General features: G+C 41.3%; 1 protein-coding gene across 1 annotated transcript in view; it reads left to right on the top strand.

Moving 5' to 3' along the window:
• Positions 1 to 13,595, top strand: part of MBD2 (methyl-CpG binding domain protein 2) — a 71,200-nt gene extending 57,605 nt beyond the window's left edge. Inside the window, exons 4-7 of the mRNA XM_036823199.1 lie at positions 3,585 to 3,675; positions 4,972 to 5,149; positions 9,291 to 9,429; positions 13,115 to 13,595. Of these exons, the coding sequence (XP_036679094.1) occupies positions 3,585 to 3,675; positions 4,972 to 5,149; positions 9,291 to 9,417 (396 nt within the window). The 3' untranslated portion in view covers positions 9,418 to 9,429; positions 13,115 to 13,595. The remainder of the gene's footprint in view (positions 1 to 3,584; positions 3,676 to 4,971; positions 5,150 to 9,290; positions 9,430 to 13,114) is intronic.
• Positions 13,596 to 27,943: the final 14,348 nt, after the last annotated feature.

The following is a 27,943-nucleotide window of genomic DNA, read 5'->3' as shown; positions in this document are numbered from 1 at the left end:
AGCCGTGAAAACTATTGGATTTGGCAGGTGAAATCAGATTTTCATTGGGTAGATTAGGATTTATGAAAGCAATAGTGTTCATGGAAGTATGGTGGACAAGACAGCTATCCTAGTGGGGGACTCCTTACAAATTTAGGGAGATTCATCTTTTCGATATTTCTGTCTTTAGATTTCTAATGGAAATGCAATAAAAAGAACTCCAGATGACCACAGTTAATCACCTAGTAAACACATGGAACACATAAATGAGTAGAGTAGATCAGAAATTTTAATTTCAGGCAGAGGAAGACCTCCCCCTTTTCCTGCACCCCTCCAAAGCATTCAGGGCTATAAAGTGACCAGAGATACCGAGAAAAGGTCACTGAACTTGGTGAGAGGAGCTGACTAAGTTTTACAGTAAATTTAATGGAAATTCATGGCATAGGGGGTGGGGTAATAAAGTTGAACTGGGCCTGGGAGAATGGAGATAGTGCATGTTGATCATTCCTTGAGCAATTGGCTTGGGAAAAAAAATGGTAATTGTATCAGCGGGATAAAGTTTATGTTTATAAAAAAAAAACCAGAGAGCACAATTCCAGCACCCCAAGGAATTCCCTTGCGCTAACCCCTTGCAGTGAGACCTTCCCTCCACCCCTAATCCCTGGCAACCATCCCTATAGTTTTTTTCTTTTTTAAGATGTCATATAAATTCAGTCATACAATATGTAAAAGACTGGACTCCTTCACTTAGCATAATGCCTGCTCAGTGTAAATTTTTTTTTTTTTAAATAATTAATTTATTTATTTTTGGCTGTGTTGGGTCTTCGTTTCTGTGCGAGGGCTTTCTCTAGTTGCGGCGAGCGGGGGCCACTCTTCATCGCGGTGCGCGGGCCTCTCACTGTCGCGGCCTCTCTTATTGCGGAGCACAGGCTCCAGACGCGCAGGCTCAGTAGTTGTGGCTCACGGGCCTAGTTGCTCTGCGGCATGTGGGATCTTCCCAGACCAGGGCTCGAACCCGTGTCCCCTGCATTAGCAGGCAGATTCTCAACCACTGCGTCACCAGGGAAGCCCCCAGTGTAAATTTTGAACATATTTGAAAGTACAAAGAATCCCCCCTCTCCAAAACAAAACAAGTAGGACCCGGAGAAGATGGGTGTAGAGAAAGTGAGTTAGGGACGTATTGAAGTGTAAACAGACACCTAGCTCGTGAAGATGGCTCCAGTCCTCATGGAACCTAGGCAAGTTTGTTCGCTTTGAACGCATGGTGGACAGAATGGAGAGGATGGCAGTGGTACCCTTGACCAGTTAAATATTTTCTTTTCTCAAGCTAGCCTCCTTTCCTGCTCTGAACTTTCCCACTACCTCCCTACTTCTCGGGGTGGGGTGGGGGGTAGGGGCAGGGAGAAATACACACATACACACTTATACATTCATAAATACATGTATCTCCATTTTCATGGCATAAGCATTTCATTTATAAAGAGCTCATCAACCTTTCAGTTTCAACTTCACATTTAGTTGAGGGCTATCAGATGACACGTAGTGGTACCAGGATTTGTAATCTAGAGCTGTACACTTGTTTCTCAATCCAAGATTTATTTTGCAAAATTTTTCTTTCTAAATTTTTGTTTTCCTTCAAATTAATAGGAATTTAAACATTAAAAATTATAGAGGGTAAACAATTTAACATTTGCTATCTAGAATTGGAACTTTTAGATGTAATTTGTTAGTAATCATCTCTGTACAAGGTTTTCAAACTTGGTTTTTGGCAGTGTTATTTTTACAGATTATATATATATATAATTTTATTATAAAAGCACTTACTAATCTCATATTCACTGACTCCCTCTGTATGCTTTTTCATTAGGAATTAACTGCACTTTCGTTTTTCTTGTTTTTTTTCCTGTAGTTTTGATATTCAAAGCATAGATGATTGTTATTTCCCCAAAGAGGAAAAGCAGGCAGACTTTCTTGGGACATTTATCACATTCATTAATTATTACCTTCACCTAACTATTTTTCTCATGACGGTTGATATATTCATGTCCTCATATGTGTTGACCACATATTCTGCTGCTGATGTAATTTGTGTGGAGATACAAGGAGCTGTTAACCATATACCAGAGATCTTCAAAGGACAGTGAAGCAGGTTACTCTTGGTGCTAGCATTGTGGTTATTATATAATCTAACATATTATTGTTCTGCCATAAATAGAAGTATTTTACTGTATCTTTTCATTTGTCTGGAAGGCGATTATTTGATACTTTTCATATATCCTGAAGTTAGAATATAAGCCTGAAAAGCCCTCAGAGTGGTCAAAATTTGTTAAAAGTAAATGTAATGAACCTTATTCCTACTCTGTGACAGGTGTTTACATATACTGCTTAATTTAATCTCCATAGTAATCTTTTGTGATAGTCATTGCTGCCACATCTTACAGAAGAGGAAACTGAAACTTCGGAGGTTATAGAACTTGTCCAGGGTCATACATCTATAGCTGGGCTCTCAAGTTGGGTTTGTGTGTCCCTCAAGTTCCTGATTCTGAGTCCATTTACTCCCACATTCAGTCATTCACACAAATATTTTTTCAGTATTTACCACGTGACAGGCCCTGGGTATCCAGGGTTAAAGACAGGTATATCGAATCCTGAGGAATTCCTTTATCTGTTTTTTGGGCTGTAGTAAATATGAAACAGACTAGAAAAGAGATGAGGCTTAAGGACAAAGACACTGTCTATCTCATCTACTGTTGCATCCACAGGACAAGCACAGCACATAGTAGGAGCTCAATAAATACATGTCGAAGGGATGAATGATATTAGTGAGAAGTAATAGCCAACTAGGAAAGAGAACTAAGTGTAGGAAGGGTATAAAATCAAACAGAACTGTCCTGGACCATTTAGTGTTTGAATAAGCAATTGCGTACCTCACTAGCCCCAGAGGGTGTGAAGAGACTTCAGTGTGCTCACTGGTACCAGAAGGATGACCTGGGGCCCCCGAGTGGCTAAGGCAACCCAGGCTCTGTGCAACAGGAAGAGAGTCACTCATGAACATTACATCCTGTTTAAAAAGCAAGGTAGTATGTAAGACATTTTAGGAAAGTTTCCATTAAAAAATGGCCCTTTTCCCCTTAAAGTATGCTAAAGGGCTAAACTTCAGTGTCTTGGAAAAATCACATAGGTGGAGGAGTTATTTCCCAAACAATATTGGATTAAGAGGTATTACATAATATAGTTTTTCTCTTTCCTGGTAAATTATAACATTAAATTTTCATGCCAAATGAATCTTTAAAAAATTCAAGTTATACTCTTTGGAAGATACCTTATAAAGGACTATATATAGTACATAGCACATAACAATCTATTGTATGTAACAAGTGAATAGGTTGCATAGAATAACAAAACAAAAGTTTTTGAGTAATATAACTTGAAAGAATTATGATGTGTTGAAGTCATGCTTGGAATATCATTTAGCTTTTTGTAAGGAAAAAGTGGGGAAATTAGGAAACTACTGAAATGATTTCAATTTCATTATTCAACAGCATCGATGCGCTACTTTCTTGTCCCAAGAATGTATCTATTAACAGTGATGTTTTGCCTTACAGCTTTTCTGGGAGAAGAGGCTACAAGGACTTAGTGCATCAGATGTAACTGAACAAATTATAAAAACCATGGAACTACCTAAAGGTCTTCAAGGTATTATCCAAGTTCAGTTGAGCAGTACCTACTATGTGCCAGGCTCTGTGTTAGGTGCAGTGGAGTCAGACCTGATTGAGACAAGTCTTTGCTTTGGGGACTGTACGCCTTGCTGGATGAGGTACCTCTTGGGTTTTAGTAAACCCAGAGGAAATGTACCTGAAAAGCTTGTATGTTGCAGGGATGCGTCGGGGCAGCGTCTTACTTAAGATGTTTTTCTGCGTGTACATTTTGGCTTTAGGTTAGTTGGGTACGTCATGTAAATTAACCCATGTGCTGCTTTTAGAACCAAATGCAGCTGAATGACAGAATGTCCCAAGCTTCCTGCTGAAAGCAGCATCTGGCCCCAGCACATGCTCTTATCAAAAGAGCGGCCAACAGCTCTCCTTCTGCCCCTCCCTCCACAAACTGCTGCTGCAAGTAGCAGTGGGAGCAGATGCCCGTTGGTCCAGGGAGAGGAGTGAGTGGGATCTGGGGTGGAGACCTCAGCTGCTGGTGTGCTTGTCATATCATAGGTTAATTCCAACTTGTAGAGAAGCATTATTTTTCAAGTATTAGAACTTTGGCTTCTAAAACTTGATACATTGTGGATTGCTCAGAAATCCTCATAATTCATGGTTAGAATATTGTCTCATCCCTCTATGCTCTTGGAAATTATTGCTTTAACTGTTTTAACAAGTTTAGGACTTTAAACAATGCACTTAAATATAGCCACGGTTCCAGTCTCCTACGTGTAGTCAAGGTGTGCAATTATTAATTCTGTTAATTTGGATATTTCGTTAGGTATTTGAAAAAGCTGTTAAAGGTGCAGGCACAGCATACTTGCATTGGCTTTTCCTTTGAAATCCCTACACAAAAAAGATAAGTTTTGAGATATGGCTAGAAATGAATGTTAAACAGCTACAGGGGAAACTATTCCAGGATCCTAGGGACACATTAATAGGGATACTGGAGTGTGATATGACCTTAGAAGGGACTTAGATCATTAACATAATTGAACTTGCTTGTGGAAATGTAGCCAACTTTTAAAAAGTTTAATACTTTGGAAAATGTATTTTTAAGTTACGTTAAAGTTTTATTATAATACTCAGGTATTTTGTTACTGTTTCTTTAATGTTAGTTCTTTGGTGTATAATAACTAAATAGATATGCTATTATCCTTTGCTGCTTTGGCTTGTGTCAGTTTTAAACAGCTGATCCCAAATGAATATAAAGATATCAGTTGTTTTAGGTTACATAAGGTTTGCTCAGCACATCTAGAAATTTCCTTTAACTCATATATGTTTCTAATTGCAGGAGTTGGTCCAGGTAGTAATGATGAGACCCTTTTATCTGCTGTTGCCAGTGCTTTGCACACAAGCTCTGCACCGATCACAGGGCAAGTCTCCGCTGCTGTGGAAAAGAACCCCGCTGTTTGGCTTAACACATCTCAACCCCTCTGCAAGGCTTTCATTGTCACAGATGAAGACATTAGGTAAGGCAGCTTAACATGACTTCAAAAGCTTGTCTTTTACGCTTGTTACATTTTATACTGCCTGTTAGGTTCCGTGGCACATCTAGTAAGTGATGAATCAATCAGAAAGTTTTACTTTTTTTTTTTTTAACAGAGCTTTTGTGAAACTAGTGAAAGGTGATAGAGAACGTTTAAAACAAATACGTGCTTGAAAAAGGTAGCAGGGCTGTGTATAAGGCACATCATCACGATGATGTCCAAAGGACAGATCAGTTGTACTCTCTCCACATCATTTTTGCAGTGTCTTATGAAATCTGGGGTTCTGCCTTTCTGCTCTAAGAACCCCTTCATTCAGTTATGCCTTTTGTGATCGCTGACTGCATTGGTTTGTCTGCAGTAGCAGATCATTGCCGTGCTACTTTAAGTTCGGTTGTGTTTTCAAAATTCAGTTTACTTATCTTGATTATATTTACCTCACTTAAGCTCAATTTAGAGATTTATTTATCTCTACTTCAACTTGTTTCAAGTAAAGATTTAAGGTGGCTCCAAAGAGACACACACACACACACATGCACAGACACACAGAGAGACACACACACACACACACACCACAGTGAAGCCAGATAAGAAGCAAATGAGAAGAAAGACAAAGCAAAGCGTAAAGCAATGAAACAGAGCCAGGAATGAGGAGCGGACACAAGTGCATCTGTTAACATCTTTCACTCTTTCTAAGGCTGGGCCACAAATTAGGTTTTTAGCAGCAAATTTTGAAAGGAAGACATATAGCTCAGATTGATAATGCCCAAGGAGTATAAGCAAACCATTGCTCAGGAGAAACAAAACTATTCCAGATATTTAAGACCACAAAGAAATTCTTATATGGGATTTATGAACTTCAGTATTATTACTCTAGAATGATTGTGTAGTATACTGTATTTTCTTTAAATATAGGGCAGTGTGTACAGTTCACTATTTCTGTCCTCTGAATGTAAACCAGAAAGGTGTACTGGAGTATTATTCCTAAACCAAACCAGCAGAAGGCACTTTTGAATTAAAAAACATGTATTACATTTGTATTTTTTTTTCCTAAATCCATGGAATTTGGCATGAGAATGTTTTTAAATGCCTGAGTCTAGCTAGGTTTATAATTGGAAAGCCATTCCTGGGTTTTAAAGTAGTTCCTTTTGCAAAGATGTAGAATGGTTCAAAGTTGCATTCAGATGCCTTTATTACATAGAATTTACGATCAGTGTTATTTTTTTAAGAAAAACAAAATGTAAAATCAAGGAAAGGAATCAACTTGCTCTTTGGACAATTCTTACCTTTGAGGAAGGAAATTACTCAGGAGACAAGTTCCTATCTGTCTTGGAATGAGTACCCAGTTAATCAGCAGGGATTCCGCTAGGTCATTATGGGGGTTGACTGAGGTTCTCTGAGTGATGTCATGGGAATGCTGACGGCTTCAACACCAGATCTTTTGACAGTGGAGGAAGCTGTCTCAAAGCCAGACCTGGATGCTTTCCTTTTAGGGTAAACTTGTCTAACAAATTGTCCGTTTGATTTCATTGTCATAACAAATTATTAAGCAAACATGTCTTGTTGAATTAGTACAGGTTCAAAACACATGACTGCAAATGGAATTGTTACCCTTTCTCCAATTGGATAGCCAGTAATCTGTTTGTATTAAACCTTCAACTAAGAATCTCAACATTAAGCATATATATTTTCATCAGTCTTGATGCTATTTTCACCCACGGGTGTATTTGTTTTCTAATACTGAGTAACAAGTTCTCACAAACCTCACAGCTTAAAACAATACCTGTTTATAGCTCTCAGTTCAGTAGGTTGGAAGTCTGGGACAGGCATGACTGGATTCCCTCCCGGGGTCTTACAAAGCTGAAATCAAAGTGTCAGTGGAACCGCAGGCCTTCTGGAGCTTGGGCTCCTCCTAAGTTTGTTGCAGAATTCATTTCTTCGCAGTTGTAAGAATGAAGCGCCTGTTCTCTTGCTGGCTGTGGGGTGAGGCGGTTCGCAGCGGTTAAAGGCTGCCAGCATTTCCTTGCCCCATGGCTCCCTTCACATCCCCTCTCCTGCTTCTTTCTGGAAGGGCCCAGCCCCTTTTAAAGCCTCCTCTTATTAGATCAGGCCCTCTGTGATAATCCCTTTTGATTAACTCAAGGTCAGTTATTAGTAACCTAATCAGAGAATGATAGCTCAATCATATTCATAAGTTCTGCCTGCCCTTAGGGGAGAGAATTATACTAGGAATGTAAGCAGGGGCAGGTGGGGACATCTTGCGGACTGTGTTAGAATTCTGCCTACCACATCCAGCAGATGCTTTAATTTCAGTTTTCATAAATGTGGGAAGCAGTGCTCAAGACAAAAGAGAAGCAGTGGCCAATGTCAAGAGTTTCAGATATACTTCTCTAGCCAGAAGCACCATTCCTTCCATTTTCTTTGTCTTCCTGATGGGGTGACTTTAGGGCAATTGTGTAAACTCTCATACTCTGTTACTAGGCACGAGAGACTGCCATGAGACTGATACGCCGTTTATCATAAAGCTGGAGTCACTGAGCCAGAGGCAAGGCTAACTGTAGAAGAAATAAACATTGTGTTCTTCGTGACTCTGCTCCACTGCATGAAAATCGGTTGAACTTCAGTTTCTGTTAATATGATCGAGGCTGCAGAGCCCGATTAATTCAGTGACAGATCCCCTCTTTCTGAAAATTCATTTAAAAGGTAGAAGTCCAAACCTTTTATCTCTTTGTGCTGTTTTTAGAGTTTAGTAAAGATGACGTCTAAAGTTTCTGTGTTTACACAGTGTATGTTAATTTTACTACCTTGGACATAGTCTCATGAGATAGAGAGACGTGGGGACTAGACTACAGTAAACACGACTTTACAGCTGGTTGAGTGCCCAAGGGGTGAATACTCAGGGCATCTTAGTGGAGTCTTCTGGAATATTGCTCCTCTACCCTTCTGCTTTCCCAGGTTTGGGGCATTGTTACAATTTGTCTTCCTCAACTATTGATGGAGAAAATCACTTCTTCTTTCAGTAGAGCCATCAGTATTCCTTGTTGCATCTCTTATTTGTCCCAGGGCTGCTCTGTCTCCCATTCTGTATCCATCCTAACCACCTTTCCTTTGGTCTCAGGAGGTGACTCGTCTTGTTTTCTAATCAAGGGGCTCATCCTCCGACCTGGGCCTTTGCCTCTCTCCCTTTCTTGCTTTTTTCAAAGTCTTTTACTTAGCCAGTCTTGTCCCTTCCCTTGTGTCTTCAACCATTGCCTCTCCACTGGGTTCTGGATGCGAATTTCTATTTACCATCTTCATTTGCTAGAACTGTTTTAGGAATCCCTCTCTTGCCCTGTCAAGGAGCTAGTCTCCGTTTTTTCCTGCTTTTTAAAGATGAATTGTATACCAATAGCCTTTCTTCCTGTGCTTTGTTTTTCACCTAATGGTTCTGAACCTTTTTATGACTCGGTGTTATTAACTCTCACTTTTGAGGTTCCTTTAGAGTCCCCAAGACACAGGGAAACTTGTGGTGTATTCTTAACCTACTCAGCTCATCTCGGTTCAAGAGTCTTTTCATTCCCTGTCCTTGGTGTACAGGATCATGTGGTCTTGATTCCTTCATGATGGCCTGCTCCCAGCAGGCCGGGGAACCCAGGGAGAACTCCAACTACCTTTCCGCTGACACAGCCAGAGAATGCCAACAAAATCCCAGCTCATCATGCCTCCACCTCCTCCATCTTTCTCAGTGCTTCACTGAGCAAATCTCTTTTCCTTCTTTATTTTCTGTATTCCTTCCCTGCTTTTAAGTTATTTCTAATTATCCTTTATAGGAATAACCCTGAATCTTCACATATTTGAAGTTTGTGAAGTTGTAGAAAAGGTCACTGAAATAAATCTACTCCTGCCGGAATTCTCTGTGAGATGAGGGCTATCTGCCTGTCTGAATGTCCCTCTTTTGGACAAAGTTCATCCCCCATGTGACTTGGTTTTTTGAGGGTAGAAGCAACTTTTGCAAAGTCTAAGGAGAAGGAAATGTATGTTTCTCCGGAAGTTTCATGACTTTGAAGTAAAGATAAACCATTTCGGTAGCTTCATTGTTCCAATACTTGCTAAATTATTAGTATCTTTTTACTCTGTTTTTAAAAAGGAAACAGGAAGAGCGAGTACAACAAGTACGTAAGAAATTGGAAGAAGCACTGATGGCAGACATCTTGTCACGAGCTGCTGATACGGAGGAGATGGGCATTGAAATGGACAGTGGAGATGAAGCCTAAGATTAGCATCAGGTAAAGCAACACCAGAGAGACGTGGAACTTAAGGTCTTTTATTTCCTTGCTTTTGCCCTCGTAGCCTGATTCAGCAGTGCCTACAAAGCCTTCTCCTCTGCGTATCTTGTGCATGTGCTGTTGTTTGGCCCCCTCTATATTTAAGGGCCATATAAGTGTGCATCCTTTTGTTCTCATTATGTGAAGATGTTCACACCCCTGCAGCCACTTGCAAGGCATCTGGTCTCCAAGGTGTCACCAGAGAAAAGCAGAAGAAGGAGGAAAGGACTCTGCCGGGGAGGGAGGAGCGGCTGGAGGAGATGAAGGTGCCATTGCCTCTACCACAGTAGCTCTCCTGGGGTCTGTTGTCCCGTTTGTAAAATTATGGTCACAAAGTAGGCAAAAATCCCTCCTTTTTTCCCTCCGTTTCTGTTCTCTCTAGCACAGACTTGATGCAGGGAGAATGAGAAGGACATTTTAAAGTATGATAAATAATTTACCTTAAAAAATACAAATAATGATCCTGTCCTGAACTCACGTAGGAGTCTCCCAGTCTCTGTTCCATCGGGTACATATTCTCTGTAGAGGATTACACTCCAATCCCCAAGGGTTTATGTGGCATCTTGCTTCCCAACTTCTATCCTGCTTCGTTTTGGGGGCCATGTCTTTCTGCCACCCCCAAGCCAATTATTTATTTGCGTCCTTTGAAGGCAGAACTGAATGGTGGGTGGTGGTGTCAGGAGGGAAAGAGAAAGGGATGGACCGAGAAGGAGAGTGAGCGGAGAGTGTGGGAGTTCTAACCCCGTGCTGGTCTTGGAGCCCTGTCTCTGCCCCTCACACCTCGTCCTGAGAGTCAGCCTTGCATTCAGTGCTGGGTCCTGGGGACGTCCCCGCGCCCACAGAACTTACCGTACAGTTGTATGAAACAAATGCTCACATAACTGTATGATCACCAGCTGTGATCCGTGCGATAAAGGAAAAATGAAGGTGCTGGGAGAGCTGCCGGCAGGGGAGCTAATGCGATGTGAGGGCCAACAGGACTCTGGGGACGTGGCATTTACGGTGAACCTGAAAGCCGGGTAGGAGTGAGCAGAAGTTAGGGTGAAACGTGTTCTCATCAAAAGAAATAGCAGGGACAACTCTCAGTTCCTTTGAGGACCAAAGGAAAGATCACTATGGTTGGAATGTAGGAAGTCTGGGGAGGGTTAGAAAGTGTGGAGATGAATCAGATCATGGTGAGCCTTGTGGATTCTTGTTAAGGATTTTGAGCTTTATCATTAAAACCACTGGGAATCCACTGAAGGCTTCGTAAAGTGATTAGATGTGCTTATTTACAAGATCCCCACGGCTGCTGCATGAAAAAGGATGTCCTTTCTAAGGAAAGCTTAGAAGCAGGGAGACCAGTTAGGAGGCTGCCGTAGTCCCGCAAGAGGTGATGGTGGCTTCACGAGGGTCTCGGCAGCGGATGTGGAGAAAAAGAGGAAAAGGCCGATTTGAGATGTATTTGGAGGTAGAATCGACTTGACCGGGTGACTGACCGTTAGGGAGGATGAGAGAGTGGGATGAATGACTCCAGGTGTTTTACTGGAGCCACTGGGTGGATGGGGAGGGGTCCTGTTTGGTAGAGGGTCATACTGAGGGTGTTGCATGCAGGGGGGATGAATTCATTGTTAACACAATCTTTCCTTCCCATCCGTGCTTCGTCTCAATTCAGGGAGTGGCCCATGCCACAGTGACACAGATCAGGTGATAATCACAGTGTCTTCCATTTACATAGTCAGTGATCGCAGCAACGTTCGGTCACACAGCTTCCTGACCACGCAGAACCTTTTAAATCGAGTTCAGTGCTATTTTAAGTGGTTTTGTTTTGTTTTCCATGTCGAGGACAGGAAGGTGCCGTGTTGACACTGAATCTTGTTTTCCACTCCGATCAGGATGTGTTTTATGGACTTTGATGAGCGTACTTAATGTGTGTGAAGTCTCTCAGAGGCAAGTCTGCAGCGTGCTTCTTTTCTCCAGAGACTTCAGTGCAGTGTGGGAATTTGGACCATTGCGCCTGCACCACATCAGAACTGACTCTGGGAAAGCCCTCTTCTTCTCCAGAGCTTTTTGTTGTTTTTCAGACTTTTTTCCTGAAAACAATTTAGAATAATCAAGGGTCATGTAGTTGAGGTTTTACGAGACCCTCACTTACTTTGCAGATTACTTTGCAGGTTGACGTCAGGGCAGCACCTTAATTTATGTAAGCGAGCCTGTGGTTAGTGCACGAACAAACTAAAGTTGAGGGATTAAAGTTTTAATATGTACTTAAAGAGTAGCCATCACTTTGTCATGTGCTAGGGAGAGATCTGCATTACGTGTATCTTGAGAATGGTATTATTAGACCAGTCCATTAGACTTGTAGGTTATAGAAGATTTAGATGTACTTCTTAATTATCAAAATTAAATTTACCTAAATCACTAATTTAGCCCCACGTACACCTAAAGTGTTTAATAAACCAGAGCACTGCCACATGACTTAGTTAGGTGTTCATAATAACCTGTGGAATAGGTAGGACTTAGCTTGAGTAAAGGTGGGACATGGCCAAGTTCACATGGCTGCTAAGAGATGGAACCCGTAACATGCGGTTCTGTTTAGGTCTGTTCACCGCATTATGACATGAATGCTCTTTCTGATGGTCCTTATTAGCAAAATGGACCTTAATTTGTATGTATATATATATATATTTGGCAGGCACAGAGTTTAGGAAGCTATCAGCGGAGGTGTAACTCTAAGTTTCGCGCAGTCGCAAGGAGAGATTTCAGCTCTTCTTCCTTAGTCACATGGCCCCTGGGGCTCAGTTATGGTTTCAGCCCACCTCTGCATGTGTTCCTCCTGCCAGAATCTGCTCCAGAGATTGCCGGAACACAGGAGCCCGTCAGGGAGGACGGAGCTGAGGCTGTTATTGATCGGGGCGAGCAGGCGTGCATGTGTGTGTGTGTGAGTGTGTGCACGTGTATGTGTGTGGGTGTATGTGTGTGTGCGCGTGTGTGTGTGTACACACACACCGTCAATAACAGGTTGAGGTTTGCTGTGTTACTTAAGATTTTACACTCAAGAGGAGTGCCCAGGAGTGACTGCAAGAAGAAGATAACTATAAAAACGAAGGTGTTAAAACATTTAGCTATAAATGAGCTAGAGTATCAAATACATAAATAGTTGAATTGGCAATTGCACAGTACCATTTCACCCAAGTTAAGCAGTAATAAAACTTCAGTACACTTCTGTCATCTGTAAATTCTGGGAAGTAAAATAAATTATTGTGAAATAAAATAAATCATTGTTAGAAATTTTCCTAAATTTTCTCAAGGTATGTTTGGATTTGGCTACGTCTATTATGTTTTCTTCATTTGTATGCCCTGTGATTTCTCTTTTTATGCTGATTTAATTAATGATAGAAAATATTTTCATAAGCATACAAAGGGGTACATATGATTTATTTGAAAATGAAGTGAGCATTAAGGGTTATTTTCAAAATAAAACACTTTAAACAATGAAAGGAAATGTTGAGCACTTTTTAATGTACAAAGTGCTGTAACTAAACGCTATCAAGGCTCTAAAAATCCTATTCTAAGTGAAATTTGGCCTCTTAACTGCTTTTCCAGGTTTTGCTAACCTCACCTGAGAAATCACTGAATTACTTAAGTTTGTTTGTTTTTCTTACAGGTAACTTTCGACAGACTTTCCCCAAGAGAAAATTCCTAGAATTGAACAAAAACGTTTCCACTGGGTTTTGCCTGTAAGAAAAAAATGCACCCGAGCACATAGAGCTTTTTAATAGCACTAACCAATGCCTTTTTAGATGTATTTTTGATGTATATATCTATTATTCAAAAATGATGTTTATTTTGAGTCCCAGGACTTAAAATTAGCCTTTTGTAATATCTATCAAGCAGGACCCTGAAGATGAAGCTGAGCTTTTCATGCCAGGTGCAATCTACTGGAAATGTAGCACTTAACGTGAAATATTCGTCTCCCCCGCAATTTTAATATGAACGGATCAGGAGTACCAAATAAATTTCCCAATGAAAGCTTATTGTGACTTCACTGTATATAAACAGATTTTTATACTTTATTGAAAGAGGACACCTGTACATTCTTCCATCATCACTGTAAAGACAAATAAATGATTCTATTCACAGACTGATTGGAATTCTTTCTGTTAAGGAGCACACAATACATAGCCCCTCCTTAGGATTCCTGGTTCACATTCAACTGTGATCCCTGGGACTTAGGTTTGAAATGGAGGTAGTAGCAAATAGTTCATACATTTGCAGTATGCCTCTGGATATCATGAGAATTGCTCTGCTTTCACCAGAATTGTAAGTTGTCGTGTAGCATGGGTAATTTTTTTCCCCTTGCCTGTAACGAGTACTTTTGTTAGTTCTATAAAAATAAGGCATTTTCTTCCCTGGGGCGTGAGTTAGGTACACAGGTGCGTTTCAGATGTTACTGGAAGTCCATGTCTGTTTTTCTAGAACATTTTACATTTTCCAGTGCCTACTGGCTTACAGAGTTAACAGGTGCAGGTCAGACCCTTTGCCACAAAGAGAGGCATTTTTCTGGGCAGAGTTGCTTAATGAACCAGATTGTAATACTTTGCTAATTACTACCCGGCCTCCAAAGTATTAACATCTTTTTTTCTGTTGAAACTCACAAGCGTTAACTTCATTACCAGTTAAATTCCTTGATATCTAATTACTAAAACTGGCATAGCATTGAGAAATGAGTTTTAAAAATCAAAACATACTTAAGGTAATCTGATGCCAAAAAAAGGAGGGAGTGGTTATAAGCAAATTTAAGTACATTTTGAGAAATAGAGCAAACATGTTATCTTTCTGTACGAAGGGTTTATGCACTTCTTAACTCTGAGTTCTTTCAAAATCAGACGCAGAATGATGCGTTCAAGGACGTGACCAAACCCCTCTAAATGTCACTTGTACATTTTTTTATCACTACCTCCAGCATCCTTCCGGTTTCCGAGGAGGGGAGAGAAAAGAAAATAGTGAAAGCAATATGACGGCTAGGTTTGAGCTGCTGTCTCTGTGGACCTTATGCAAAACTACCTAGATATCACCTTCTTGGAATTCCTGATTTACATGCAACTTTGATCTCTGGGCTTTAGGCCACCAATTTCCACAGAGTAATCCTGCTGGCAAATAAGCAGAGATACTTGCAGACTCTGGGAAGACAAGCGGCAGAGGGTACCTGCTCTGGGCCCTTCCGACTGTCCCAGTTGGGGTGGCATTGGGAAGTTACAATAATGATTTCTTTGTAAGAGCTATTACGACTAGTTAGAATGAATGTCCAAAGGCTTTGCTTAGACTCCTCAAAGTCACGAGTCTTCATTTGTAATCAAGCCTGGGGTAACTTCACCTTGGTGATCGTATGTTCTCTTCACAAAGCAATCCAACCAAGACGTACATGCCTTTGTAAACAAATTTTGTAAAAGGAAAAGCACACACGTGCAAAACTTTGATTTTTGTCCTTATATACATTGCTCAGGTAGAGAACAAGGTTTGAAAGCCGTTACATGGTGTCTAGCTGGGAACTATCCCATAAGTCCAGGTGTTCCCAGTATACCCGCGGGACATGTCCAAAAATAAATGCATCGTCTTATCCCCCAAACCTACCACCGTCTTGCATTCCCTGACTTGTGTAAAAGCAAATCATCTGATCCAGTTGCCCAAGGCAGAAGCCCAGGAGTGATCCCAGATGCCACTCTTCCCCTTGCCTCCAATATCCCATCAATCCTGTTAGAATTGTTAACCGCATTTCTCACACCTTCATCTACATCTCTTCTCCATTCCTGCAACCACTGCCTCCTCTCCTCTCCTCTGCTCCTTCAGCGGCTTCCTTTTATTTTTCACCTGTCCCCTTTCCCTTCTTCCCTCTCCATCCCTCCTTTTTCTCCTCCGTATAGTCATCAGAATGGTCCTGGAAGCAAATGTGACCTTATCATTTCCCTGCTTGAAATTCCTCACTTCTCCGTGTATGCAGTTTAGAATCATGCTTAATGAGCACTTTGAAATGGAGAGAACCTGTGTCTGAACCCTGGTTTTGCCATTTGTGTGACTTGTCAGGTTACTTAATGTCTTTGAGCCTGTTCGTCCTCAGTGAAATAGGAATAATAATACCTACCTCATAGAGTCGTTGTGAGGACTAAAGGAGATACTGTTTGTCAAGTGTTAGCACAGTGCCTGGCGCATAGTGAGGGCTCCTGTTGGAGGGCGCTCTCACTATTATCTCTGCAGGTGTCATTTTATGTCACTTCCAAGAGGCATTCGCTGATAACCCTAACTACCCTCCACTTTATAAATACCCGCAATACTTTATTTTCTGCCTTGGCACTCTGTTTATTCCCTTTGTAGAAATCTTCTAAATCTGTATTTTATTTATTTGTTGACTTTTTGTCTGTCTATCTACTAGAATGTAAGCTCCGTGAGGGCAAGGATGTGTCTGTCTTGTTCCCTGTTATAACCCCAGCGCTTAGCCTAGTGCTTGGCACACAGTGAGCACTCAATAAGTGCGTGTTGAATAAATGGACGAATGATCAAAAGCCTCTTCACAATCTGATGCCCGCCTACTTGTCTAGCTCATCCTGCCACTGTCCCCACTGCACCTTTGGCTCAAGAAAAACCACATCACCTGCTCCTTTGAAGTGCCCCTTGGGCCTCTGTGCCTTTGCACCTGTCGTTCCCTTTGCCTGCCTGTCTACATGGCCAATTCCTGAGCACTGGTCAAGTCACAGCTCCCTCCTCTGTGAAGCTGTCCCTGATTTCTCCAGGCAGATGTTCTTTTCCCCCCTCTTCCAAATTCCCACTGCACTTTGTCAATACCTCCACGGAAGCACTTTACTGTATTGTATTGTAAATTTGTTTGGATGTCTGTTTCTACTTTTAGACTGTAAGCACAGTGAAAGCAGAGATTGCATCTTCTCATCCTCATGTCCCCAGAGCCTAGCGCTGTGCCTGGCACATAACAGTTTGTCAATAAATACTTGTTGAATGAATTAGTGAACAAAGCGTCTTGCAGTTGGAAAAATCTTGCAAGACGTATGTATTATTACAGAAAGGGATGCCCCTGGCGGCTTCCGGGGTAGTTTTTTTGCTAGAGAGGAGATCTAGAAAGCATTATGTAATCTCTTTGAATAGAAGATGACTTGTTTGAATTTCTAAAATAAGTTGAACAATATAGATCTTCATAAATGATTGCAAAAGATATCAAAAAGCTTTGTGATCCCTCAAATGCTACAAAGTCCAAAATAAATATTTGCACTATTAGTATTTCCATAGTAAATGCTATGCGAAAATGTACAGCAATAAATTTTGAAGCTTTAAAAATGTTTGTGTAAGTTATCTTCAATGACTTAATCTATGGAGAACATCTAGGACCTGTGTTTCCCAGACATAGGGGCTTCAGACTGGGGTTAGGGCCCCAAAGCTTTCAAGCTTATCCAGTGATACTGCTTTCATTTGTTACTGAGACAAATTGCTCAGTCATGCTGCTGGCATGTCTAGTGAACAGAAAGGTCTGGAAGGGTTCTCCACAGAATCAGGTGGTGGCCACACTTGACCTCGTGAGGACATAGCCTCCGAACCTCCACGAAGACTGTCATAGCTCCCTTGTCCTGCCCGCCTTCGCTGCTGGGATGCATATGTGACCCCTATATGAAATCTACTTCAGTGGCTACCAAATCCACCTGTCGAGTCATCACATCAGTCAGAATAGCATTAGCTATGGGATTGCGAATCGCAGCAGTGGCTTATCAAACCTGCGTGTCTCAAAGGGTCTGGGGTGGACTTTAAAATTTCCAGTTGCATACTGATTTTTCCAGAAGGGCACATGTAAGTTACTCTGTCAATTATTTGGCTTTTGTTTTTACGACAGGAGGACACAAGTTTTTATTTCTTCTCATTTATATAGCATTTTATGATGTATAGAGCACGTTTACCTCCATGAATGGCATGTTTGAATTTCAAGCTACGTATAAGGCTTGTCATATACACATGCTATTACCCCCATTTAAGAGTTGAGGAATCTAAGAAGCAGACAGGTTAAATGACTGACTTACTCAAGCCGGTAAGGTGCAGAGAGGGGCATTTGCATGCAGAGGGCTTCTGTTTCTAGAACGCCACGCAACCTTCCAACACTCTTCTCCACTCACATCTGAAGCTGCCTTTCTCTCTGTGACAGAGAACAAAACAGTTTGGTTTATCAAGTACAGCGTGACTGTGGCCTGAAAGCTTACACAGGGCAGAGTGACTATGGGAAACTTGGTTCTTTTCAGTCTGAATAGTCAAAGCTTTTCCAGTGAATTCTTCTGCTGAGAAATCTTTACTAAGATTAATCTTTTATAAGAGGTGAGAAGAGGTGCAGCTTCTCAGTCGCAGAACGTTGGGAGTTATTTTTATCTGAGGGGGTTAGCATTTTCTTTCTGCTGTAGTACTTTCTATTTTTTGCTTCATGAGCTTGATGCTGTGAGAAGTCTGGCATCAAGATGCAACTGGACCGCAGGGCCTGGGGAAGGGGCTGCAAAGTGGGGCACGTGCATCTAGGGCTTGTGTAAACGCATTCAGTGGGGGTGGGAATGTTACTGAACCAAACTTGGGTCTGCCCACCCGAGCGCAGTAAAGCCAATCTACTGACACTGGGTCTTGGTGAGGCAAAGTGCAGTGTTTATTGCAGGGTGCTAGACAAGGAGTCTAGGGCAGCTAGTGCTCAAAACACCCAAACTCCCTGATGGGTTTCAGCAAAGCACTTTTAAAGACAATGTCCCAGGGTATGTGATCAGCTTGTGCACAATTCTCTGATCTGTGGATGGTGAGGTAACAGGGCAGTGTCAAAAGGGTTAACATTATCAATCCTTAGGTGCCAGTAGGTATGGGGGCTACGTGCTTATGATCATCAGGTAGTTAATTTCTTCCATTTGGTGGTGGTTTTAGCATCTGAAAAACTCAGGAAATCTGCGTCAGATACTATTTTCTAGATACTTCAGAGAGGAGCTGCAGCCGAGGATATGGAGGAGGGGGTCTGTCCCAGGAAGGCCCCAAAGGCTCCTGCTCAGTTACAGGAAAGTATCTGACCTTTTATTATTTGTTTTCATCTCATCTGTTTGAGATTTTAATTTTTGACTATTTAATTAAAGATATAATACATTAGCAGAGTAGTACATGTATATGATTTATAAGTAAATATCCATAAATTGGGGACATATACTTTTGTTTTTGAAAGGGCTTGTTATTATTAAAAGGGTTTGTTATTAAACTCTTACTATTAAAAGAGTTTTTTTTTAAAAGTTAATTAATTAATTAATTAATTATTTTTTTGGCTGTGTTCGGTCTTCATTTCTGTGCGAGGGCTTTCTCTAGTTGCGGCGAGTGGGGGCCACTCTTCATCGCGATGCACGGGCCTCTCACTATCGTGGCCTCTCTTGTTGCGGAGCACAGGCTCCAGACGCGCAGGCTCAGTAGTTATGGCACACGGGCTTAGTTGCTCTGCGGCATGTGGGATCTTCCCAGACCAGGGCTCGAACCCGTGTTCCCTGCATTGGCAGGCGGATTCTCAACCACTGCGCCACCAGGGAAGCCCTATTAAAAGAGTTTTGAGACCACTACTCCAGTGCAGGACTCCTCATCTGGGGTTCATGTACCCTGGAGTCAAGGAGCCCACCAACCTCTTGCCATCAAGTGCAAAGTTTTGTGGCGATGTGCCCTTCTCCTGGGCTAGTATCCAGAGCTCCCATAAACTTCTCAACAGGGAATACATATCACAGTTTCCGTATTTCATAAATGGTACCAACCCCTTCCCTCAAAAAACACCCCAATGATTTTTTCAGGATTGGAATCTGCTTTGGGGGGAGTTATCCTGAATTTTGCTGACTTGACAGATACCTCTTGGAGCAAGAGAGAGCCAAACTGGGGAGTTGGGTGTGTTGGTGGGAGGTTGGTGCCCAGCTGTCAGAGTGCCTTGTTGATCGCAGCATGATTTACACTAAAGAGCCTTGGACCCAACAATAGCTAGTTGTGTGAAAATAGAAACATTTGGAAACTTAAAGGGAAAGATATGAATAGCAGCATGGTAGAATGTTCTATTTATGAAGGGAATAAATGTCTTCTTTTAAAGCCTTTCTTTCTTCTGTCACCCCCAAAACATAAAGTCACTTAGTATAATGTTGTAAATGAGAAAACCACAGGCTTACAGCTATGACTGTTATTTTTAAAAAAATAACATTGTGGCTCTTTGTAGCAAGCCAGATTTTAGTTTATCAGAATCTGCTGTGAGAAGGGGATGGATTAGTCACCTAACCCTGAAAACACTTAACACTGGGGAGAAATGCAGTATTACTCAATGAGTCAAAAACATGCACAACTTTCCTGGAACTTTAAATTTATTCAAGGAATGGTCACAATCTTTGTTCTTCTGAATTTTTTTTTTTTTAATGAAATCCGATAGGCTCCATTGCCATATCCTTAAAGACCAATTGAGAGGCAAGAGGAAATACAGGTGAGAGGTAAAGAATAGAGATAACTCAAAGCACTCAAGGAGATTTCTACCTGGCACAGAGATATTGCAGAGGACATTTGGGGAAGAAACAAGTGTGACAATGAAGAAATGTACACTCTCACAAATATGTCCACTTAGCACTCGCTTATTAGTTCAAATATCTATAAAAACTTGGCTCATATTCTCAAATAAAAAGGGAAACTTCTTTTTTTTTTAAAAAAAATATTTATTTATTTAGGCTGTGCCTGGTCCTAGTTGCAGCACGCGGGGTTCGTTGCTGCACGCAGGATATTTAGTCACGGCATGAGAACTCTTAGTTGCGGCATGTGGGATCTAGTTCCCTGATCAGGGATCAAACCTGGGCCCCATGCATTGGGAGTGCAGAGTCTTAGCCACTGCACCACCAGGGAAGTCCCAAAAAAGGGAAACCTCTTATTTGGTTATTTAACCATGTGATGTGTGGCACACAGAGAAGGTTGGCTAACCCGACAGCCATTCACAGATGTACTGGTGCCACACTTATGCTCCTAATTAAGATCGGATGCCTAGATCTTCAGCAGCCGTTGCTAATTAGTACATACCCAAACTTTAGACTCAGCTTTGAACACTCATATTCAATTAGTCACTGGAAGCCCCACCCAGTTTTCCTTCTCATTCTCATGGTTTCATATGCTTTTGTTAACCCCTGCCTGGATTCCTGCAGTGACTTCTATCTGCTGTCCCTGCCTCTAGTTTTTCCAGCTCCATTCCATTTTGCCTATTGCTGCCAGATGTTTCGCCTATACCTCTTAGATGATCTGATGTTCTCGGTCATGTTTACAGTGGGCTTCTATCCTTCTGGACCAGGTGTGTATTCCTCAAATGACGTCTGGCCCTTGGTCGACACACCTTACCTGAAGATACTCCCAACTAAACCCCTTAATTAGCTCAGACACCGTGTATTCGTTTTCTGCTGCTGGGGTAACAAATTACCAAAGTTTTAGAAACTTAAAACAGCATCTCTTTATCATATCATAGTTTCTTTCTGTGGGTCAGAAATCCCAGCACAGTGTGACAAGCTGGTTCCCTGCTCAGAGTATTATGGTTGAAATGGAGGTGTTGGCTGGTCTGAGATTTTATCTGGAGGCTCTGGGGGAGATCTGCTTCCAGGTGCATTCAGGTTGTCCGCAGAATTCAGGTACATGCAGTATAGGACTGAGGTCCCCCTTGATGACTGTTAGCCAGGGATCATTCTCAACTTCTAGAGGCTGCCCACATTCCCTGGCTCATGACTCCCTTCATCTTTAAAGCCAGTAAAAGCGGGTCAAATGCATTCTATGCTTTGTATCTCTCTCATCTCCCCTTCTACCTCATGTCCCCAAGTCCAGCCAGAGAAAGTTCTCTGCTTTTAAGAGCTCATTTGATTAGACTGAGTCCACCCAGATAATCCAGGATAATTTTTCCTATTTTAAGGTCTGCAACTTTAACTGCATCTGCAAAATCCCTTTTGCCACGGAACCTAATATTTTGATGCTACTAAGAATTAGAGCGTGGACATTTTGCAGGGGCCATTCTGTCTGTCACATACTGCTAGCTACCAGTAACAGAAAAATCAGTCTTAAGTGGTTTAAATATTAAACGTATATTAAAGACAATCCTAGTGGAGGACAGACACCCAGGGCAGACCATCAGCGCTGCCCCCCAGCTTTGCTTCTGTGTAGTCTTCTGATTCTGGCCTCCCCTCCACGTATTAGCTACATCCTCATCTCAGTAGCAGGATGGTTCCAGATGACATGTTTAGACAGGACAGTGGCCAGAGGAAGAAGATAGACTGTTTCTTCCTACGTCTGCATTTTAAAAGCCCCAAACATTTTCCTCCATACTTCACTGGCTGGATTTGGGTACCTGCCCATTCCTAAACTAGTCACTGAAAAAGGGGGTTGGAATTACCCCAAATGGCTTAGATTAATCATATGGGAGTGATATGGCTGTTAGGAGTCAACCACAATACCTGCTTCAAACGACTCACTATTCTTCTGTGTCATGCTTTCCCCACATTTGTGCTTTCAGTTTTACTTGTTTCTTCGTAAAAACTAGCTTGTTTTTCTCACAATTGTCCAAGTCCTATGTTGTCTTTAAGCCTGAGAACATCGCGTTGCTTTCTGGAATGCTTCTCATGCATCCCTCCCTCCGATCTATCCCTTCCAGATAGCATGACTCTGTCTGACACACTGTATGTGACTCCATATGGCGCCTTCCTCAAATGTTTCGCATCTTAACTAGGTGTTAAGTTCCTCCAGGATGTGAGCGGTGTATTTGGGGGTGAGTTCGTCAATTTAATACCTGGCATTAATTGCAAAATCCCCATTGTCCTCTCCCTGCTGAGTTAGGACACACTACCTTCCCAGCATCAACATGATAAAATGCACCGGGTATTGCCAACCCAGACAGCTCACCTGAGCTTCAGGGTTCATTGTTTCACTGGGGCTTCACTATCTAGGCATGGCTGATTGATTGATTGCCCACATGGTCAAACTCAGTCTCCACGATACTGCTTGACCCAAAGCCTCTACCCAAGTCACACGGTTGGTTCTTCCTGGTGTGCCTAGCCCCTCTCCCCCTAAGACAGTGCGGCATGGTCAGCCCCATTCTAAAATCTATTGTGACCAGGCCGTCCCGTGAAAAGAGAGAGTCCCTTCAGGTATGATATAGATTACCTCCCAGAGGCCAAGGGCAATGGCCACTCTTCTCTCTAGGCAAGGCCAAATTCTTTACTACACACTTCATGGTAAGTATTTTAGTAATAACAAATACTAACCTGGTTATTACTAGAGCCTTCAGCAAAGATCTGTGATAATCAAATTAATATTTAGATACGCTATAGAATGATCATACTTGAAGAGCAATTAGCATTTTGTGCCATTCCACTAAAACCTTATTTTTCAACTTTGCTCTTATTATACAGGAATACTTCCTTGCACTTGTAATGTAAAATAAGCAAGAGTATCTCTCTGTTGCTTTTTCTTCACAAGTTATATAAGATACTTAAGACATAATTGCTTTCTTTTTTCTTAATCTGGAGCAAATAAATGGTGTAGGAATAAACAACAAGGCCACAGACTGAGTAATCATGCAAACACTTTACCTCCTAGAAAGAAAAAGCAATAATCTCCATTAAACTTTAACAATAATAATTATTGCAGCAATTACAAAGTCGTAGGTCTTTCCTACCCCTAATTCAATATTTTTTAGACCTTTTAAAAAATCCATCCTTTCTTCTATATCACATTAGAACTTTCTTGATGCTAATCTTACGATGCTAGTCATAAAAATCTAGTAAAAGGGATAAACCAATAAGTGAGGTTATAGGACAGGAGAACAAGTCTTGACACATTATTTCTACAATAGAGTCATGATCTCTGGGGGGTCCAAAATACATATGGTCAAAATGTGGATATATCTGAGCATTTTATTTTGCCTTTCAAGTAAATGTCACTCTCTAGATGTGAATTGGGGTTGGTGGATGGGTGGGTGGGTAGAGAATTCTAAAGTGCTCCTGCTTGCCTAGAGGATTACATATAATTTTGGTTTTAAAAAATATTTATTTTAAAAATTATATACACTAAAATTTTTGATGTGCAGGCCTGTGAATATTGACAAAGGAAGAAAGTCATATGTCCACCACCATAGTTGATACGGAAATGTTCTATCATCATCACCCTTCCGAATTCCTTTGTTGTTAACCACTTCCTTACCCCAAACCCTTGTCAACCACTGATCTGTTCTCCATGTCCATAGCCTTTTGCCTTTTCCAGAATGTCATATGAATGGAATCATGCAGTATGTAGCCTTACAGGACTGACTTCTTTCACCTAGCATGATACATCTGAGAATAAGTCATGTATTGAAAGTTCATTCTTTTATTGCTGTGGATGTTTGTTTATCCATGGTTATCCACTCATCTGTTGAAGGACATTACTTCACTTTGTTTTAGGATCAAAACTTGATCATCTTAACACATCTTATGGTGGAGAGGATCAAACAAAAGAGTAGCATCATATTCTATGCATAGTGAACTTCCAAATTCAATGTAAGTCAAATTCAAATAGGAGACAATTGCTCTGTTTTTAATCATTCTGCTTTTTGTTTCAGAGAGTTGCACTTTAATATATGCTCAGGATTGTGCTGGATACAGTAACGAATGTACAAAATACTCTCCAAATGCAACACATAAGTTAGACACCTTCTTTGTCCTCTGGCCTAACCCAACATAACATGGGAATGCTGTTTGCTTGGTAATCACAGCCATTGTGGGTCTAAAGAGGAAAAAAAAACACTATCATATAACCTTAATGATATTCTTTTGGAATCCTAACTGTATATTCATCTGAACATTTCCCTACCAAGTATTTTGAGTGACATTTTTCTTGTTTTAGCTACTTTCACCCTTGGCAATCAGAATTTCTTTGGCTGCTCTAGTACTAAACAAACATGGATAGGAGGGCTTTCTGGCTGCAACATCTCCTATACTGCTAATCCAGAGGGTGGATCCAGCTGATCTGGCTGGAAAGGAGTGTGTTGCCTGTCTCATCTATCAGTGTGTGACCCTCCTGAATCTCCGTGAAGAGGCAGACTTTCCAGATGGATCTTGGTCAGCAGTTGTCAAATATGAAACTTATGTTACCATAGAATCTCCCTTATTGTAAATTTCAGTTTTTAATTTCTTTCCTTCCTTGTGACCAGTTTCTTTCTTTTGTTGGACGGTTTTGGTGGCGGTTTTGGTTAATTCCTGAAGAAAAATGCTGACTTCTGACTTCACACTCTATGGTGGTGTTTAATGGAAAATTGGCAGGCTGGACTAGTGAACTTAATAATTAACTTTCAGTTTGACCCAATGATGGGCCTTCAAAAGATCCAATTATGTTTAGAACTGTGTATGAAGATACAGATGAGCGGGGGTAAGGATCCATGGGGCATAAGCCCAGGGTCACCCTTGTGATCACATTAAGATGCCACGTAAGGAAGGGAGATGATCTTTGCAGTGACTGGACCTTCTTCCATGTGGTTCTGCTGGCACAGAGGGAAGTGACACAGACCAAACACTTCCAGGAGAAGCATTACTTTGTTTCCTATTCCTATCTGTTTTTCTTTCCGTGGAAAAGGCTTATCAGTTCTTACTGAGTTGGAGAACTCCCAGAAAATAGCTTATGAGATAACATATAATAATGACAGATGTCTGCATACACTCATTTTAGACTCACAATATCCCCTGCAAGAAAGACATTACTATCCCCATTTTGCAGATAAGGAAACTGAGTCTTAGAGGACCTTCATCAAGGCCACCCAGCTGGTGCCAGAGTCCATTCAGGACACCATTTTCACCTCTCCATTCTGTCTCTGTGGATCTGGTTAGCATATTCACAGAAAGAACAGCATGAGGGAGTGCCCCAATTCTAGAGAGGAATGGATTATGTTAAAGTGGGAGAACAACCTTTTTGGCAACATTCCTGTAAAAACCCCAGAACTGAGAGAAATGGCATGAACTCAAATGAGTGGAAAGTAGGGATATTTGAGTGGAGTAGTGGACCTGGGAATGAGAAAAGGTGAGAAAATATGATTTGAAATAGAAATATATATATATATTCATTCATATTCAATAGTATATATATATATATTTTTTAAACAGGGAATGGTAAAGAAAATTGTAAAGAAAAAGCCTGTGTCAAAATCTGCAAGAAAACAGGAGCAAGAGTCCCATGTTGAAAGAAGCCACATTAAGATATTTTAGAAAATGTTGCTTCTTCATCATTTTGCATCTTCACTCAAATGGCATGCTTTATTTCTTTAATGCTTCACTTTTCCTAGCCTTTGGTTGGAGAGGCAGCCTCATTACCTTCATTTTTTACCGGCTGTCGAGATAGCTCAGGTTCAGATGGGCCAAGCTGAGGTAATGACCCAGGCAGGGTAAATGGGAAACTTTCTGTACTCTTGGGAATAAGTCATCAATGTAATATATTTCCTGAATGCTACATTCTTTCTAAAAATCATATACAAAATGTAGGCAAGCTAGTTCCTGAATTGTTTTTATTCAAGAAAATTTAAGAGGAGCATTGCCAGCTCATGCATCAATGTCCATGAAATACTTACAATGAAATGTGCTCCAAGAAGCACGTGTTGAAAAGTCAGTGCTGAGTTTCCAAGAGAACTCTTCTGAGGTTCCATTTACCATATTCTTTCAGAATTTTTTCCTGAGTCTTTTCCAGAGCTAGTAGGCAATTCTTGCCCAGGCTGGATGGAAGGGAAGCCTTTACATGGTGGGGCTGCTCTTCCTTCTTTGCTTTTTCTCTCCCTTCCTTTTCCTTCTCTTTAGTTATCACCATGGCATGCAGGGCTTTGTTTCCGGACCTGTTCTAAAAGAGAAAAACAACCTGGCTCACAGACTTGGGCTCTTATTTTCCTAGAAACAACATTTGGTGCTAACATTCATGTCCTTTCTGCCTGCAGTAGCAGCCCTACCATTACCCTCAATTATGCATGGCCGTAGCTTGAGTATTGTACAGGGAGATTTCAATCTCTGCTCTCTGGCCAAACGTGACTAGTGTTTTGACAAAGGACAGAGACAGTTTTCCCCCTATCAGAAATATAACACCTGCATCTACATCATTCATGCTTGTATACACTTGCCTATGGAATCTTTTCCTCTTGCCACGTAATTAAATTCATCCGATACAAAGGTTTTGTACTTATTGTTGGTTCATTCGGACAGTCTCATAGAGTCTCACATGGGATAACAGTTTGAGAATTTCAAAACAAGGATGTAGTATTTCAAACAAGGTCTCAGTAAAATTCATAATCGCAACTGTTTTTCTTCACCTCTTTTCCATATTCACACATCTAAGTGTAAAGGAATAAGTGTTCCCCCTCTTTTTTGCAACTTTTTCAGCTCTTTGGTTCAGCACACCCCAATGCTGTCACTGTTTCTATTACCCTGTGTGTTAGTTTGCCAGGGCTGCCATAAGAAAGCACCCCAAAGTGGGGGGCTTAAACAACAGAATGTTATTTTCCCACACTTCTGGAGCTTAGATGTCCAAGATCAAGCTGTCAGCAGGTTTGAGTTCTCCTGAGGCCTCTCTCATTGACTTGTACATGGCCATCTTCTCCTTGTGTCTTCCCATCATTTTCCTTCTCTATATGGCTGAGTCCAGTTTCTTCTTATAATGACACCAATCAGATTGGATTAGGGTCAACTCAAATGACCTCGTTTTAAGTCTTTTACCTCTTTAAGACCCTATCTCCAAATGAGTCACTTTCTGAGGTACCGGGGGCTATGACTAGACATATGGACATGAATTTGGGGGGGACACAGTTCAGTCCATAACTCCCTACATCCTTGATACCACATCTTAGATGGTGAAGTTTTAAAAATATCTTAATGCTCATTGTGCCATCATGTTTTCACTGTAAACCTGATTTCAGCATAAGGCGAGGCTAGAGCCCATGGACTACTTGGGGTCCATAAACATGCTGAAATCATAAAGCAAACTTGTGTCCTACATTATGAGCACACATCCATCAGACTCTTAGTGCATTTGTAGTGCAAAAAATGCTAGGGTCTAATGGTTGACATACGGGTGGTGTTGTTAGAATACCTTTCCCATAAATAACAAGCACTCTACATTTTGTCTCCACATTCAACACACGCATACACAACATTGTACAGCCCTTATAACGTACCCAACACTTCAAGTGCTCCACATATGAACTCAGTTAATCCTCACAGGGACACTGTGAGGAAGGTAATATATATATTTTTAAACATCTTTATTGGAGTATAATTGCTTTACAATGGTGTGTTAGTTGCTGCTGTGTAACAAAGTGAATCAGCTATACATATACATGTATCCCCATATCTCCTCCCTCTTGGGTCTCCCTCCCATCCTCTCTATCCCACCCCTCTAGGTGGTCACAAAGCACTGAGCTGATCTCCCTGTGCTATGCGGCTGCTTCCCA

The sequence above is a fragment of the Balaenoptera musculus genome, chromosome 14, assembly GCF_009873245.2.
Source record: "Balaenoptera musculus isolate JJ_BM4_2016_0621 chromosome 14, mBalMus1.pri.v3, whole genome shotgun sequence".
Classification (NCBI taxonomy): domain Eukaryota; kingdom Metazoa; phylum Chordata; class Mammalia; order Artiodactyla; family Balaenopteridae; genus Balaenoptera; species Balaenoptera musculus.
Note: the sequence above shows the minus strand (reverse complement) of the source record. Positions and strands in the feature narration are given on the sequence as shown.